Raw genomic sequence first — 15,194 nt, 5'->3', positions numbered from 1 at the left:
ATTTGAAGCAAATACAATTTAATTGTCTCAATTAAAAATTGTTTGATTGAAATAAATATTTATTTTATAATATACAAGTAAACGGTTATATTTGAATGAAATAAATTTTTTTCAATGTAAAAAAATTCTGACATTTTACTTCCATAGAATTTTTTTTAAATTGGTTTGATTTTAATAAAATTTTAATCTAAAATATCTTAATTTAAAAAAAAAATGATTCCTCACAACTTTATAGTACGAATTTTTAAACAAAATTTATAATTGAATAAAAATTCTTTAATTTCAAAAGAAAATGATTCCCTACAACTCCATAGTAAGAATTTTTAAATAAAATTTTTCGTTTTGTTTAAAATATTTATTTTCAAATATTTTCAAAATATTTGTTTGAATGAAAATGTTGACTTATTTTTAAACAAATATTATTTTCAAAACTTGTTTAAAAAACATTCTTACAATAAAATTATAAAGAATTATTTTCTTAAGAAAATGAGACATTTTTTATTAAAATCGAATCATTAAAAAAAAATTCGAAAGAAGCGATACAAAAGAAAATTTTTTATTAAATCTACAAATTGTATAAACAATTCTGTAATTCTCTAATTAATAAATTCTCTAGGTTTAAATTTTTTTTTTTTTTGAATTTAATTTTTGAAAATTAATAATTTTCCTTCCAGAAAATGACAGTAATAACAAAATTTTTATTTTTAAAATGATGATTTTTTTAAATTTAACATTCTCTTCGATTAACTTCATTAAAAATTTATCAATCGTCAAAAGTATAATTTGTAAATGTTTCTAGTTTAACTCATGAATGTTTAATTAAAAAAAAATTATTTGAAATAAAAATAAAAATCAAATGAAAATTTATTTGATTAAAAAAACAATTAGGTACTTGTCTGTTATTAAATAAATATTTACTTGTAGGTATCAAATAATTTAATTTATTTACTTTAATTTATCTAATTTCATTTATTTAATTTTATTTATTTAATTTTTTTTATTGAAATAAATTTAAATTCAATTAATTTGTTTTTGAATCAATAATTTAAATATTTGATGCAAATACTACTTGTTGAGTTAAATAAAAAATTATTTTATTGAATCAAATATTTATTTGATAAAATAAATTTTTTTCCTGCGTATCATTTATAATAATTATAAATTTTTGTCGATTGATTTTTTTTTTTTTTTGAAGAAGAAGAAGAAGAATTTAACTGAAGAGTAAAAAATTATGATTTTATAAAATAAAAAATACAGATAATAATAAATTAAATAAATAAAATAATTAATAAAATAAATAAATTTAATATAAAAAATTGAGATTTTGTGAATATTTTTTAGGAGTGAAAATGACGGTGGCAACGGAGTCATCGAAAGCGGAAGAAGGGGGAGAGCAACCGCGACCAAAAATTGAAACTTTTGATGATATTTTGCCGTATGTTGGTGAAGCAGGTCGGTATCAATGGTTGCTCTTCGTCATTTTACTACCCTTCACTTTCGTCTATGCCTTTCTCTATTTTGCTCAATTTTTCATCACCCTCGTTCCCGAGGAACATTGGTGCGAAATTCCTGAACTGCTGAAATTAAATATCACGGAAGACGAGATGTGAGTGAGTGCGGTGAGAAAACACCCTATTCTTCATTATTCTTCAATATTTATAATTTGGAATAAAAAAAAAAATTTTTTTACTATTTAAACCAAAATTAAAGAAATTTACTATTTAATGAAAGAAAATTTAAATACGGTGACTATATTAAATGAAATAAAATGACTATTTAAATAAAAAAAAAATGATTACTTAATTAAAATAAATTTACTATTTAAATAAAATCACAGTTTTTCTAAGAATATCAAATTGAGTCAAAAAACGAATCAAAATGTTGCTTCGCAATATTTTTTATTTTCATTCTAATTTTTTAAATGTTTAGAAACATGAAAATTAATGAAAATTAGCTTCTAAAATTTATGTTAAAATATTTTTGAAATAAGTAATTCTTCGAATTTTTTCATTCTAATTTTTAAAAATTCAATTATTTTCAGTATTTTTAATTACATATTTTCGAAAATTCAATAACGTTTTTTAAAAAGAAAATAATCTTTCAAAAATTATTTTGGAATAATAATAATAACAACAATAATAATAATAATAATTTTTAAATAATTGAAATTTTATAAAATTTAATTGAAAATAATTGATTTTCTCAAGAATTTTATTAAAATTTTTGAAAATCAGCCTTTGAAGAATTTTCATTTTAAATCTTGAATGAATAATTGAATTTTCAAAAAATTTTAATGATAAATCTTCTAGTGTAAATTTAAAAATAAAAATTAGTGAAAATTATCTTCTAAAAATTATTTATATATTTAAGATATTGAAGATAATTATGTGAAAATATTTTTGAAAAAAGTAATTCTTCGAGTTTTCCCCTTTCTAATTTTTTATAATTCAATTATTTTTAATATTTTCAATTACATATTTTCAAAAATCAAATAAATAGGTACAAAAATAATATTAAAATATTTTTCAATTATTTTTAATATTTTGGAGAAAACTAAAATCTTGGAAATTTTTAATTAAAATTCTTTAGAAAATTTAAAATTTAAAAAAAAAACTAATTCCTAGAATTGTTTTAAACAATTTTTTAAGATTAAAATTTAAAAGATTTCTTTTCACAATAAAACTAATTTTTTTTTAAATCGCATTAAAGGACTTGTTTTAAACGGAAAATAGTTAATTACATTTAATAAATCATTTTTCTCTGCGTAAAAAAAGACTATTCAAATGAAATATTGAAACTCAAATAACAGAAAAATTTAAATTAAATTTAAAATTTTTAAATTAAAAAATTTTTATTTTACTTTTTGAAAATATAGTACAACAAAGAGTATTTGTTTCCTTATTGGCATGTATATTAAAACTAACGGTAATTAATACTGAAATAAAGAAGAACAAGAAGAAGAAGAAGTAAAAACTATAAAAACGCGTTATAGAGAAAAAATTAATATATATTTGACGAGAGAAGGTCGAGGAAGAAAATCCACAGTTGATTCTTATATGACAATGTGACAATTACGTGATTTTTTTCACTGGTTTTTTTGTTCGTCCGTTATAGATTACTAAGCAACCTTGTCTAGGATAATCAAATAGGTCAAAATATTTTTTAAAAAGAAATCAATGAAAAAATGAAATTTTTATAAAAAACTATGTTTACTTCTTCTTGATTTTTTTTTCTTTTGAATCAAGTTTTATAAATGAGAAATTTTTTTGTTTTTTAATACATACACTCAAAAAAAAAACTAGTAGATTTGACTACTTTTTAACTACCCTGAGTGATTCAATAGGTCCTCAACTGAATTTAAAAATTTATATTTACTACCGAAAGTAGTAAAAAGAACTAAGAATTTAGTTGATGTAATTAGATTTTGTAGTTGTTTTTGCAATTTAACTACTTTTTTTAGTTATATAAACTATTATTCTTCAACTATATTCAAAGTAGTAAAATCAACTACACAAAAATTGTTAGTAAAACTAAAAAAGTAATTAATTTGACAACTTTCAACTCAACTAGGTAATAGTAGTTAAAGATTTCGACCGAATTTTTTTCAGTGTATCTTTGAATTTTTTATCCGTTATTTGTATTAACTATTTACTAGTAAAAACGTATAAACACAAAAAATAAAATAAAATTAAAAGAAGAAAAAATGAATAAAAAAATAAATAATAAAATTTTAAAAATCAAAAACGAATAAAAAAATAAATAATAAAATTTAAAAAATAAAAAATGAATAAAAAAATAAATAAATAACACTGTTTATCTAAGGATATAAAATTGAGACAAAAAACATATCAAAATAATTGCGAAGCAAAGTTTTTTTTTTGATACACTTTTTGTCTCAATAAAATAAAAAAGTAAAATAAAAAATTGGAAATAAGAGTAAAAATTCTATTACCTATATAGAAAAATATGCAAGAAAATAAACTAAAATTCTCACTTTAGATTTGAATTCGAATGAAATTATTAATACGTTTCTTTTGTAGTATTAAAAAAATTTTTTGATTCTCAATTTTTTAACTAAAACAATGTTGCAATGTATCAAATTACTTTCTTGCGCACATGTAGATGGTTCGGATTTAATGAAGTAATGAATATGAATTTCTTTATTAACAGTAGAATTTTTATCCTCCGCATAGGAAAAAAAAAATAAAATTATCATTTTCCTTCCAACTGGTTTTATTTCTCGACTTTATGAATAATAATTTAAAGAATCGTATATGAATTAAAAGTAAATTAAGCATTGCATAAGTTATTCATTTCCTTATATTATGTATTTTTGAAAAAGAATTTTTTTTTTCTTTCTAAAATCAATTTTTTTTTCATTTAAAAAATTGGAAATTTTTATGAGAATTTTTTCTCACTCTATCCGTTTTATGGAAATTTAAAAATTTTAATGAAGTGAAAAATGTAAATAAATGAAATAAAAATACTTTATGAACGTTTCCTTATAAAAAAAATGATTAATTAAATAATTACTGTAATAAATTAATAATAATTGAAAAATTTTAAAAAATAAATAATTAAAAAAAGGATTAATTGAATAATTACTATAGTAAACAAAAAATTTTTTTAAATGATTTATTAAATAATTACTATAAAAAAAAAAGAATTTTAATTTTGAACAATGGAATTTATTTGCATGATTATCAATTATAGTGCAGTGCTGATGTGGCGCAGTAATTTTGAATTATTAGTGTAATAAATAATTTATTAGATTGAGTGGTATTTGGAGGATGAATTTCTTATTAAATATTAAAACTGTTAATACGATTGCCTAATAATTAAGAATGATAAAGAAGCACTTAATAATAGTTAATTAGACTGGCACGTTAATTTCAGATAAATAAATTGCAGCGAGATGTATTTTATGATATCATTTTTAATTGCACTAAATTTATTTTCTGAGAAGTACAAATATCGTAAAAATATAGTCTTTTTTTTACCTCAACATTTACTTTCAATACACTAACGATTCAATTTATGTGCGCCGTAATGCATTTTACGATTTTCTTGAACTTCACTCTGAACATTCATTTAAAGACAGGGGAGAAATAAAAAATTCATTTATCGTTTCTGTTTTTATGAAATAAACAACTATTTTTATTCTTCGCCTTCTTTGTTTTTATTATTATTTTTTAATAGTTTATATTTTCAATTTTAGTATAACTAATTTTTATTAATTTTTGTTTTTAATTGTTATTTCTAATTTTAATTTTTAATTTTTGATTTTATTAATTAGTTCTTAATTAATAAAATTTTTAATTTTAGTAACTAATTTTTATTTTTAATTTTTATTTTTGTTTTTAATTTTGATTTTTAGTCTTTAATTTTAGTTTTCATTTTTGTTTTTAATTTTAATTTTAATTTTTGTTTTTAATTTTAATTGTAATTGCAATTTTAATTTTTGTTTTTAATTTTAATTTTTTAATTTCAATTTTATTAGAATTCTTTTTGCATATTTTTTTTAATTAAGAATTTCCCTTTTTGTGTGATGAAAAAAAAATTGTTCGCGAAACGATATTTTTGTTTTACTATAAAAATTCTACTGTTTAGTTTCTAATTTTTTTTTGGTTTTTTTTTTTTTTTTTAATGAGCACTGAAATGAATTAACGAAAGGAGTAAAATAATGGTGACATTTATTTTTCTAGGACTTCACTTTGGCTGCCGAGAGCAGATGAAAATGAAGTTAGAGCGAATAATATTCAATTCTCTAGATGTAAAATGTATATTGTCGATTATAAGGAGGTTTTACTTTCGGGCAATGTAACACAGGCAGATCCATCGTGGCCTAAAGGACCCTGCCAAAATGGATGGTATTTTAGTCAAGTCATGATTCCATATAAATCAATTGCTGCCGAGGTATAAATTCAATTTTTAAATAATTGTCGACGTTTTCGACTTTTCTTCTAAATATATTGCAAAAAAAAAAAAAAAAAAATACCACATTTTTAAAATAAAATGCAATTTATTTCGATTTTTATAGCGTGAAAAATATAACAATAGACAAATCTTTCAAAAATTATTTTTCAATAATTTTTCTAATTACATTTTTGAAAGTATGCAATTAAAAAGATTTTTAATTTTTATTAATTGATATTTTGTGAAATTTAATTTAACATTTTGTAGTTCAACAATTTTAATTAAAATTCTTAAAAAATTACAAAACAATGAATTGGTTTTTTTAAATTATAACAAAAATTCAGTTATTTTCGAAGAATTATATTACAATATTTTTAAAAAACTAATTCTTAGAATTGTTTTATCATAATTTTTGAGGTTTTAATTCTTTGAACAATGTAAATTAGAATTTTTTAAAATTTACTTTTTTAAACTTATTAAAATTTCAGAGAAATCATTATCAATTATTTATAATTAAAATTCTTCAAAAATTTGATTATTGTTTTTTTATATTTTTCAAAAATTCAATTATTTTTAGAAGATTTTACCAAATTTCAATTTTTTGCAAATTTTTCAATTCTACATAATTGAAAAACTTATATTTCAAAAAATTTTTTAAAATATTAATTTTACGAATCTCTTTTTTTTACAATTTTTTTGAAAATATTATAGGTATCTTAATAATTTTAAAAATAAAATATGGTCAGTTATAGTTGTAATTTTTAGACATTATTAAATTTTAGAAGGTATTTAAAAATATTTATTTAACAAAACTATTAAAGTTTGAATAATTGAATTTTTAAATCATTGGAAGTTCAGGGAAATACAAAATAAAATTTTTGTGATTTGTATAAAAAATAATTGAAAAAGTTTTGAATAATCGAAATTTTGTAAAATGGAATGGAAAACAATTGAATTTTAGACGTGATTTTAAGTGAAATTTCTTTATTTTGAATAATTGAATTTTCAAAATTATGTTAAAAATATATTTTAATTAAAAAAATTGTAGAAAAAAGTTGAGAAAAATTATTGTAAATTATTTTTCAGGCGAACTATCTTATACTTTTTTTGAATAATTAAATTTAGAATTTTTGAAAAAATTATGTTTTTGAATAATTGAATTTAAAATTTCTGAAAAAATGAGTTATGAATAATTGAATTTACAAAATTGTTTTTGAATAATTGAATTTAGAATTTCTAAAAAAATAGGTTTTTGAAAAATTTTTTGTGTAATTGAATTTAAAATTTTTGAATTGAATTGAGAATTACTGAAAAAATTGAATTAAAAATTTCTGGAAAAATTAGGATTTTGAAAATTTTTTGAATAATTGAATTTAGAAATTCTCAAAAAATTAGGTTTTTAAAAAATTTTTTTAAAAATTGAATTTAGAAATTCTAAAAAAATTAGGTTTTTTAAGAATGTTTGTATAATTAAATTTAGAATTTGAGAATTAAAATCAGAATTACTGAAAAAATTACGTTTTTAAATAATTAAATTTAGAATTTCTAAAAAAATTAGGATTTTGAAAAATTTTTGAATAATTGAATTTAGAATTTCGGAATAAATTAGGTTATTGAAAAATATTTGAATAATTGAATTTAGAATTTTGAAAAAAATTTGGTTTTTGAATAATTTAATTTAAAAATTCTCAAAAAATTAGGTTTTTGAAAAATTTTTTTAAAATTGAATTTAGAAATTCTTAAAAAAATAAGTTTTTGAAAGATTTTTGAATAATCAAAATTTAGAAATTCTGAAAAAATCTAATTAAAAATTATTGAGGATAATTGAATTCCAAAAAGGAATAAAATAAAAAATTGGTATTGTAGACAATTGTAAAAAAAAATTGTAAAAATGTTTCGAAACTAATTGAATTTTTCAAAAAATAATTGTTAAAATTTTCGAATTATTACTAAGATAAAAAAAAGTAGAATATAAATAGTTTGAGAATTTGAAAGTTGATTATACTTAGTCTTTTAAACTCTAAAATGTCATTAGTTTAACGACTCATTTAACCATATAATTTTATTATTCTCCTTAGTCATATATTATCTCATAATTCGCAATTAATTTGATTTACAAGCACATAGGAGGCTCTTCATATTGCTTCTACGGTGAGAGATTTACTAGATAACACGGAAGAAAATTTTCACTGTTTTTGCAAAATTTTATTAGAATCGATTATTTTTTAATAATTTCGCATAAAATTGCATTATTCACAGTATTTTTAAAATTTACTTTTTTTTAACCTTCTATAATTTTTTTCTGAGTATAGTATTGAAATTAATTTCAATTTCATTATTTAAACAATTAATTACATATACTGAAAAAAATTTATTTGTTACAAATAATCGATTACTTAAATTAAATTAAATTTTTTGTTCAAATAATTTTTTCTTTAAATATTTGATTCATATAATTTTTGATAATAATTTTTTCAACCAAATAATTTTTATTTAAATCGAATAAATTGTAATTTATTTGATTTAAATAAAAGTTATTTGATTTAAATAAAAATTATTTGGTTTAAATTTAATTTATTCGATTTAAATTATTGATTCAAAAACAATTTAATTGAGTTTGAATTTATTTGAATAAATAAAAATTATTAGTAAATATTTTCAATTAATAATAGAGTAGTAATCGTTTACTTAAATAAAATAAATTTTTTTCCACCATAATTTGTGTGTTAATTTTGTGTTAATTTATGCTAATTCTCAAAATATTCCAAAATTTGTTTCCATTAAGAGAAATTAAGTTTTCTATTTCTATTCAACACTTTTAATGTATTTTGATAAATTGTTATCTTTATAATTTTATTTTTCTCGAATTTGTCATATATATATTTATATATTGATAAGGAAATTTAAATATTTAAAAGGTAGAATTAAAAATTGATTTTATCTTATAATAAATGAAAGGAGATTCTAATTGATTTATTTATTTTTAGTTGGGATGGGTATGTGAGAATACTTATCTGGGTTCAGCGGCACAATCTGCCTTTTTTGTGGGCAGTATTGTGGGAGGTCTTATTTTCGGATACATCGCCGATCATTATGGCCGGATTCCAGCTCTGGTTTCTTGCAATGCAGTCGGATTTTTTGCCTCCATCGCCACTGCATTCTGCAACAGCTTCGTGTCATTTTCAATTTGCAGGCTCATCGTTGGAACTTCATTTGACAATTGTTTCAACATTTTATTCATCATAGGTATTGAAATTTAAGAAAATTTTACAAATTTCCCCAAACACACCAACATATTCTATTCACTTTTCTTTTTACAAAATTAATTATATTTTATTAGTGTGAAAAAAAAAATAAAAAAAGGTTTATCAGGTCTGCCACAGGTCAGGAAAATCGGGAAAAGTCAGAGGAATCAGGGGAAAGTGAGGAATTTTTATTAAAAGTACTGGAAAAATTGCAGAAAATCAATTATTTTCAAAAGTAATAAAATTCTTAGCGGAAATTCAATTATTTTTAAAAATTTTAAGAAAATTCTTGTCAAAATTTCAATTATTTTCAAAAAGTTTTCTCAATTCAATAATTTTTAACATTTACTATTTTAATAAAATTTTCGCAAAAGAATTCAATTATTTAAAAAAGATTTTGATAAAATTCTTCTTAAATATTTAATTATTTTTATAAATAATAAAAATGTCATATGAATTCAATTATTTATAATTAAATATGCAATAAAATTTTTCGGGGAAAAATCAATTATTTAAAAATTTTTTATAAAAATTCTTCCTGAAAATTCAATTATTTTTAAAAATAACAAATTTTTCCCCAAAATTCAATTATGTTCTGAAATTATTTTATAAAATTGTCTTCAAAATATCAATTATCTTTATCAAGAATAATAATAAAATTCTTCTCCGCAAATCAATTATTTTAAAAAAAAATTGAATAACATTCTTGAGAAAATTACAATTATTTTCAAAAAGTTTCCTAAATTTAATGATTTTTAATTTCTACTATTTTAATACAATTTCCCAACAGAATTCAATTATTTAAAAAAAATTGAATAAAATTCTACGCAAACATTTAATTATTTTTATAAATAATAACAATTTTCCAAGAATTCAATTATTTTTAGAGTGAATCAAAATATTTTTTAAGGTCAAGGAAAAATCCAAAATTTTGTCTGAAAATCAGGGAAAAGTCAAGGGAATAAACAAAAATAAATTTTTTTTCCAACCCTGTTTATCAAAAATGTTAGGTTTAGGTTTATTTTGATAGAATTGAATTTCGATTTAGAATTGAATTTTGATATAAGTAAATTTTGATGTAGAAAAATGTTTCGAAAAAATTACAAAGGTTTATTAAAAAAGTTAGATTTTAGGTTTATTTTGATAGAAAAAAATTTAGGTATTATAAAGAACTATTTAATAATAAGTAAAAATTCTATTTTCATTTTGCCGTTGGCTTTTTTCATTCATCGAAGAGAATAGTTCTCATAAATATTTAAAGCGTTATATTTAAATGCAGACTTGGATAATTAATGTAATTATTGAAACGAATCTTACGGATTAGCTACACGATATATTATTGAAATCAATTTAAATATTATACACATAGAGAGAATTGGCATAATACTATTGAATCCTATGGCTTTATATAATGTTACACTTTTTTTTTTTAAATACATGTTGATTTTTCTTGGCGTTTTGCGCGTGTCAAGGGAAAATTGCATCAATGTTTAGAATTTATGATCGACCTTGAAAAAACGTGGGTGCAAAATGCGATCAAGACGTGTCATGTGTACCGTTGACATAACGGTCTGTCATTAAAATGACGAATTGGAGCAGCACAAACTCTGATTTAATCATTTTTTTTTATATACGATTTTCGAGAATTTTCGATAATTAATGAGTTTTTTATTGCAGGCTTCGCACTCGTCTACTAAAACCTATTATTTACTACTTTTTTTACGTTATGCTGCTATTTGGGTACTTTTTTTAGTTTTTAGTCACTAAAAGCTACTATTTCTGTTTTTTTTTTTTTTTGAGAATTTTTTTTTGATAATAATTCGTTAATACTAGAAATCAATAAACTATTCTCAAAAATTATAATCAAATATTTTAAAACGATTCAATTATTTTCAAAAAATATTCGAAATTCAATTATTTTCAATATCTAATATTTTCATAAAATTTCGCAAAAGAATTCAACCTATTTAAAAAAAATTCATAAAAATCATACAAAATTCAGTTATTTTCATAAATAATAAAATTTCCAGAGGACTTTAATTATTTTCGAATAACATTTTTAAGAAAATTTCGAAAAAATTAATTATTTAACAAAATTTTTATACAATTTTTCACAATAATTCAATTAATTTCACTAATATCAACATTTTTCATGGAAATTAAATTTAAAAAAAAGGTTTGATAAAAATTCTAAGCAAGAATTCAATTATTTTTAATACTATTTTAAATTAATTATTCTATAAATTCAATTATTTTCACAAATAAAGTTTTTCACAAGAATTCAATTATTTAAAATAAAATTTTCATAATATTTATTATATTTCCGAAAAATTAATTATTTAAAACAATGTATATAAAATTCTCATGAAGAATTCAATTATTTTCAAAAATAACAAAATTTTTCACAGAAATTCAATTATTTTTAAACATTTTAATAAAATATTTCGTAATAATTCAATTATTTTCATAAATAAGAAAATTTATCGCAAGGATTTCAATTATTTTCCAAAATTATAGAATTTTTTGCAGAAATTCAATTAAGTTCAAAAATTTATAAAAAAAAAAATTTTCTCCGAAATTCAATTATTTTCAAAAATTTTAATAAAATTCTTGGTCAAATTTCAATTATTTTCAAAAATTTTTCCTGAATTTACTGATTTTCAATATCTATCTAAAATTTTTCAAATTAATTCGGTTATTTAAAAAAAATTTTAATATAATTTTTAAGCAAACATTTAATTATTTTCATAAATAATAAATATTTCAGAAGAATTTAATTATTTATAAATTTTTTTAAAGCAAAAATTCAATTATTTTCACGAATAATAAAATTCTCTGCAAAATTCAATTATTGTCATGAATAACAATATTCTTCATAAAAATTTAATTATTTTCGAAAGCAATAAATTTCTTTGCAAAAATTCAATTATTTTCAAAATTTTCAAAATTTTACAGAAATTGCTCAAAAAATGTAGTTATTCTTAAAAATTTAATTTCAATTTTTCTAATAAATCAATTATTTAAAAAAATGTTTTTATAAAATACTTTGGAAGAATTTAATTATTTACAAAAATATTAGAATTTTTCACAAGAATTCAATTATTTTCAAATATTTTAATAAAATTGTTCGAAAGAAATCAATTATTTTAAATACAATGTTCATTAAATTCTTTTGAAATAATTCAATAATTCTTTTAGATTTTAATAACATTTTTTCCAAGAATTTAATTGTTTACATAAATAATTCTGCGAAATAATTAAATTAAGTCGATAAGTAATAAAATTATTCCTGAAAATTCAATTATTTTGAGGCATTTTAATCAAATTCTCTTCAAAATTTCAATTATTTTTATAAATAATAAAATTTTTCTTCAAAATTCAATTATTTTCAAAAATTTTAATAGAATTCTTGTTGAAAATTCAATTATTTTTACAAAGTTTCCTCAATTCAATGATTTTCAATATTTACTATTTTCATAAAATTTCCAAACAGAAAAAAAAATTTACTAAAATTCGTTGCAAAAATTCAATTCTTTTCATGAATAATAAAAATTTCTCAGGAATTCAATTATTTAAATTAGAATTTGCATAAAATTAGTTGAAAAAAATCAATTACAATTTAGAAATTTTTTATAAAATTCTTCGCAAGAATTAAATTATTTCTATAAATATTAAAATTATTTTATGAATAATAAAATTCGTTGCTGAAATTCAATTTATTAGCAGGATGAGAAAGAAGTAAATATATATTTTTGATGAAAATAAGAAAAAAGTCAGGAAAAATAAAAAATATGTAATGGAATTTTTGTCAGTTTTGTGAAGTTTCTAAAACGAGTTTTTTTGGTCGTCAAGTTTAATTTTTTGATAGCTACTTTTTTACTACTTTTTTTTCTAGTTTGAAAGCTATATTTTGCTACTTTTTTTAAAATTAATTATCGAGTGCGAAGTCTGTTATTGATTATAAATTTCTTTTTGGTTTGTATATCAAAATCAAAATTTATTTTAGTTTTTTTGAAATTACTACATTCATTCAACTTTTTTTTTTAAATAATTTTTTTAATGTGGATATTTATAACTATTAATAGGAAAATATTTTAAATATTCAATAAAATTATTTTTATTAAATTAATTTATTTATTAAATTTATATTATTTTTATTAAATTATGATAATTTCCTGGAAAAATTAAAATTGATCGTTTCACGTGTAATTAAAAATTACTATTGATAAATTTTTTTTGTATCATTTCAGTAATTGAATATGTGGGTCCAAAATATAGAACTTTAGTGGCAAATATGTCTTTTGGAATATATTTCGCTGCCGCAGCTGGTCTGCTACCCTGGATAGCATATTGGATAGCAGATTGGAGAACTTTGAGTGTAGTTACAGCGCTGCCATTAGTTACTGCTTTTTTGGGGCCGTGGATAGTTCCTGAAAGTGCCAGGTAATTTTTTTTTTTCATCTTTTAGAGAGCTTTTTACAATTACTGGTTATCAGTAGTAATAATCAATAATAATATATAGTAACTATTCATATAGTAATACTTTGAATTTAATGAAAATTTTCACGATTGATATTATACTCTCTATTTTTACTTTAATAATAAAGTAAGGAAAAATTTATTTTTTCAAATATCAATCAATCTGTTCTCTACAGGTGGTATATCACAGTTGGAAAAGTCGACAAATCAATAGAAATGCTCAAGAAGTTTGAGAAAGTGAATAAGAAGACTGTAAAGCAAGAAGTTTATGACGAATATGAAAAAAGTTGCATTAGTATGATGCAAAATGACAAAAAGCACAATAAATATACAGTTCTTGATCTTTTCAAGTTACCTCGTTTGGGAAGAATTACCGCCATGCTTATTATTTATTGGTAATGTAATTTTTATATTTTTACTCTACTTTTTACTCTAATTTTCATTGAGAAAGAATAATTTAATCAATACCTAATGTTCAAAGAGTGTAATTTCGGTAATTAATTAAGTCAAGAAAAGTAAAATTTGTCAGAAAAATCAGGGAAAAGCCAGGAAAAAGTAAAATTGGTCAGGTAAATCAGGGTAAACTCAGGAAAAGTAAAATTGGTCAGAAAAGTCAGGGATTTTTAGTAAAAGTACTGTAAAAAATTAAATTTTTCGAATTCATAAGAAAAACAAACACTAAAAAAATTGAATTTTTAAGAAATTATAAATGATTACAGAAATTCAATTATTTTCAAAACTAAAAACATTCTTTGCAGAAATTCAATTATTTTCAAAAGTAATAAAATTCTTTGCAAAGATTCAATTATTTTTTAAAGTAACAATATATTCATCACAAGAATTCAATTATTTTTAAAAATATTAAAATTCTTCGCAGAAATTCAATTATTTTTAAAAAATTTTATAAAATTCTTGTCAATATTGCAATTATTTTCAAAAATTGTTAAATTTTTTTACTGTAATTGAATTATTTAAAAAATTTTAAAAACATTCTTCGCCAGAATTAAATTATTTTCATAAATAAGGAAAAATCTATTAAGTGATTCAATTAGTTTCATAAATATTAAAATTCTTTTAGCAATTCAATTATTTTTATAAATAATAAAACTTATCGCAGAATTTCAGTTATTTTTTATACAATTTGAAATTATTTTTAAAAATGTTATTAAAATCCGTCGAAAGAATTCAATTTTAAGAAACATTCAATTATTCAATAAATTGTTTATTTTTGTATTTAAATAATTGAATTCTCGTAGAATTTTAAAATGAAAATTTATTTAAAATTGAATTTCAGTCAATTATTTTCAAAAGTAATAAAAGTCTTTAGAGAAATTCAATTGTTGAACAAATTTTTTTGTAATTGTGGTCAAAATTTCAATTATCTTAAAAAATAATAAAATTATACTCTAAAATTCAATTATGTTCAAAAATTTTAATAAAATTCTTATCAAAATTTTAATTATTTTCAAAAATTATTCTCAATTCAATTATTTTTAATATCTGCTATTTTTAATCAAATTTCCCCAAATTTTTTTAAACAAATTTTTTAAAATA

General features: G+C 19.3%; 1 protein-coding gene across 5 annotated transcripts in view; it reads left to right on the top strand.

The window, feature by feature from the left end:
- The window catches only part of LOC122505299 (organic cation transporter protein-like), a 98,930-nt gene that overhangs the window by 78,142 nt on the left and 5,594 nt on the right, over window positions 1-15,194 (top strand). For 3 of the 5 annotated variants that reach the window (XM_043617005.1, XM_043616920.1, XM_043616836.1), the window contains exons 2-6: window positions 1,342-1,606; window positions 5,706-5,916; window positions 8,904-9,162; window positions 13,412-13,604; window positions 13,817-14,035. In XM_043617005.1, coding sequence (XP_043472940.1) covers window positions 1,350-1,606; window positions 5,706-5,916; window positions 8,904-9,162; window positions 13,412-13,604; window positions 13,817-14,035 — 1,139 coding nt within the window. In that variant the 5' untranslated portion in view covers window positions 1,342-1,349. Of the gene's footprint in view, window positions 1-1,341; window positions 1,620-5,705; window positions 5,917-8,903; window positions 9,163-13,411; window positions 13,605-13,816; window positions 14,036-15,194 lie in introns of those variants that run through there. The other 2 variants (XM_043617161.1, XM_043617076.1) reach the window with 2 other exon arrangements.

Source organism: Leptopilina heterotoma, unplaced genomic scaffold (genome assembly GCF_015476425.1).
Source record: "Leptopilina heterotoma isolate Lh14 unplaced genomic scaffold, ASM1547642v1 Lhet_0, whole genome shotgun sequence".
In the NCBI taxonomy this organism is placed as follows: Eukaryota; Metazoa; Arthropoda; class Insecta; order Hymenoptera; family Figitidae; genus Leptopilina; species Leptopilina heterotoma.
Note: the sequence above shows the minus strand (reverse complement) of the source record. Positions and strands in the feature narration are given on the sequence as shown.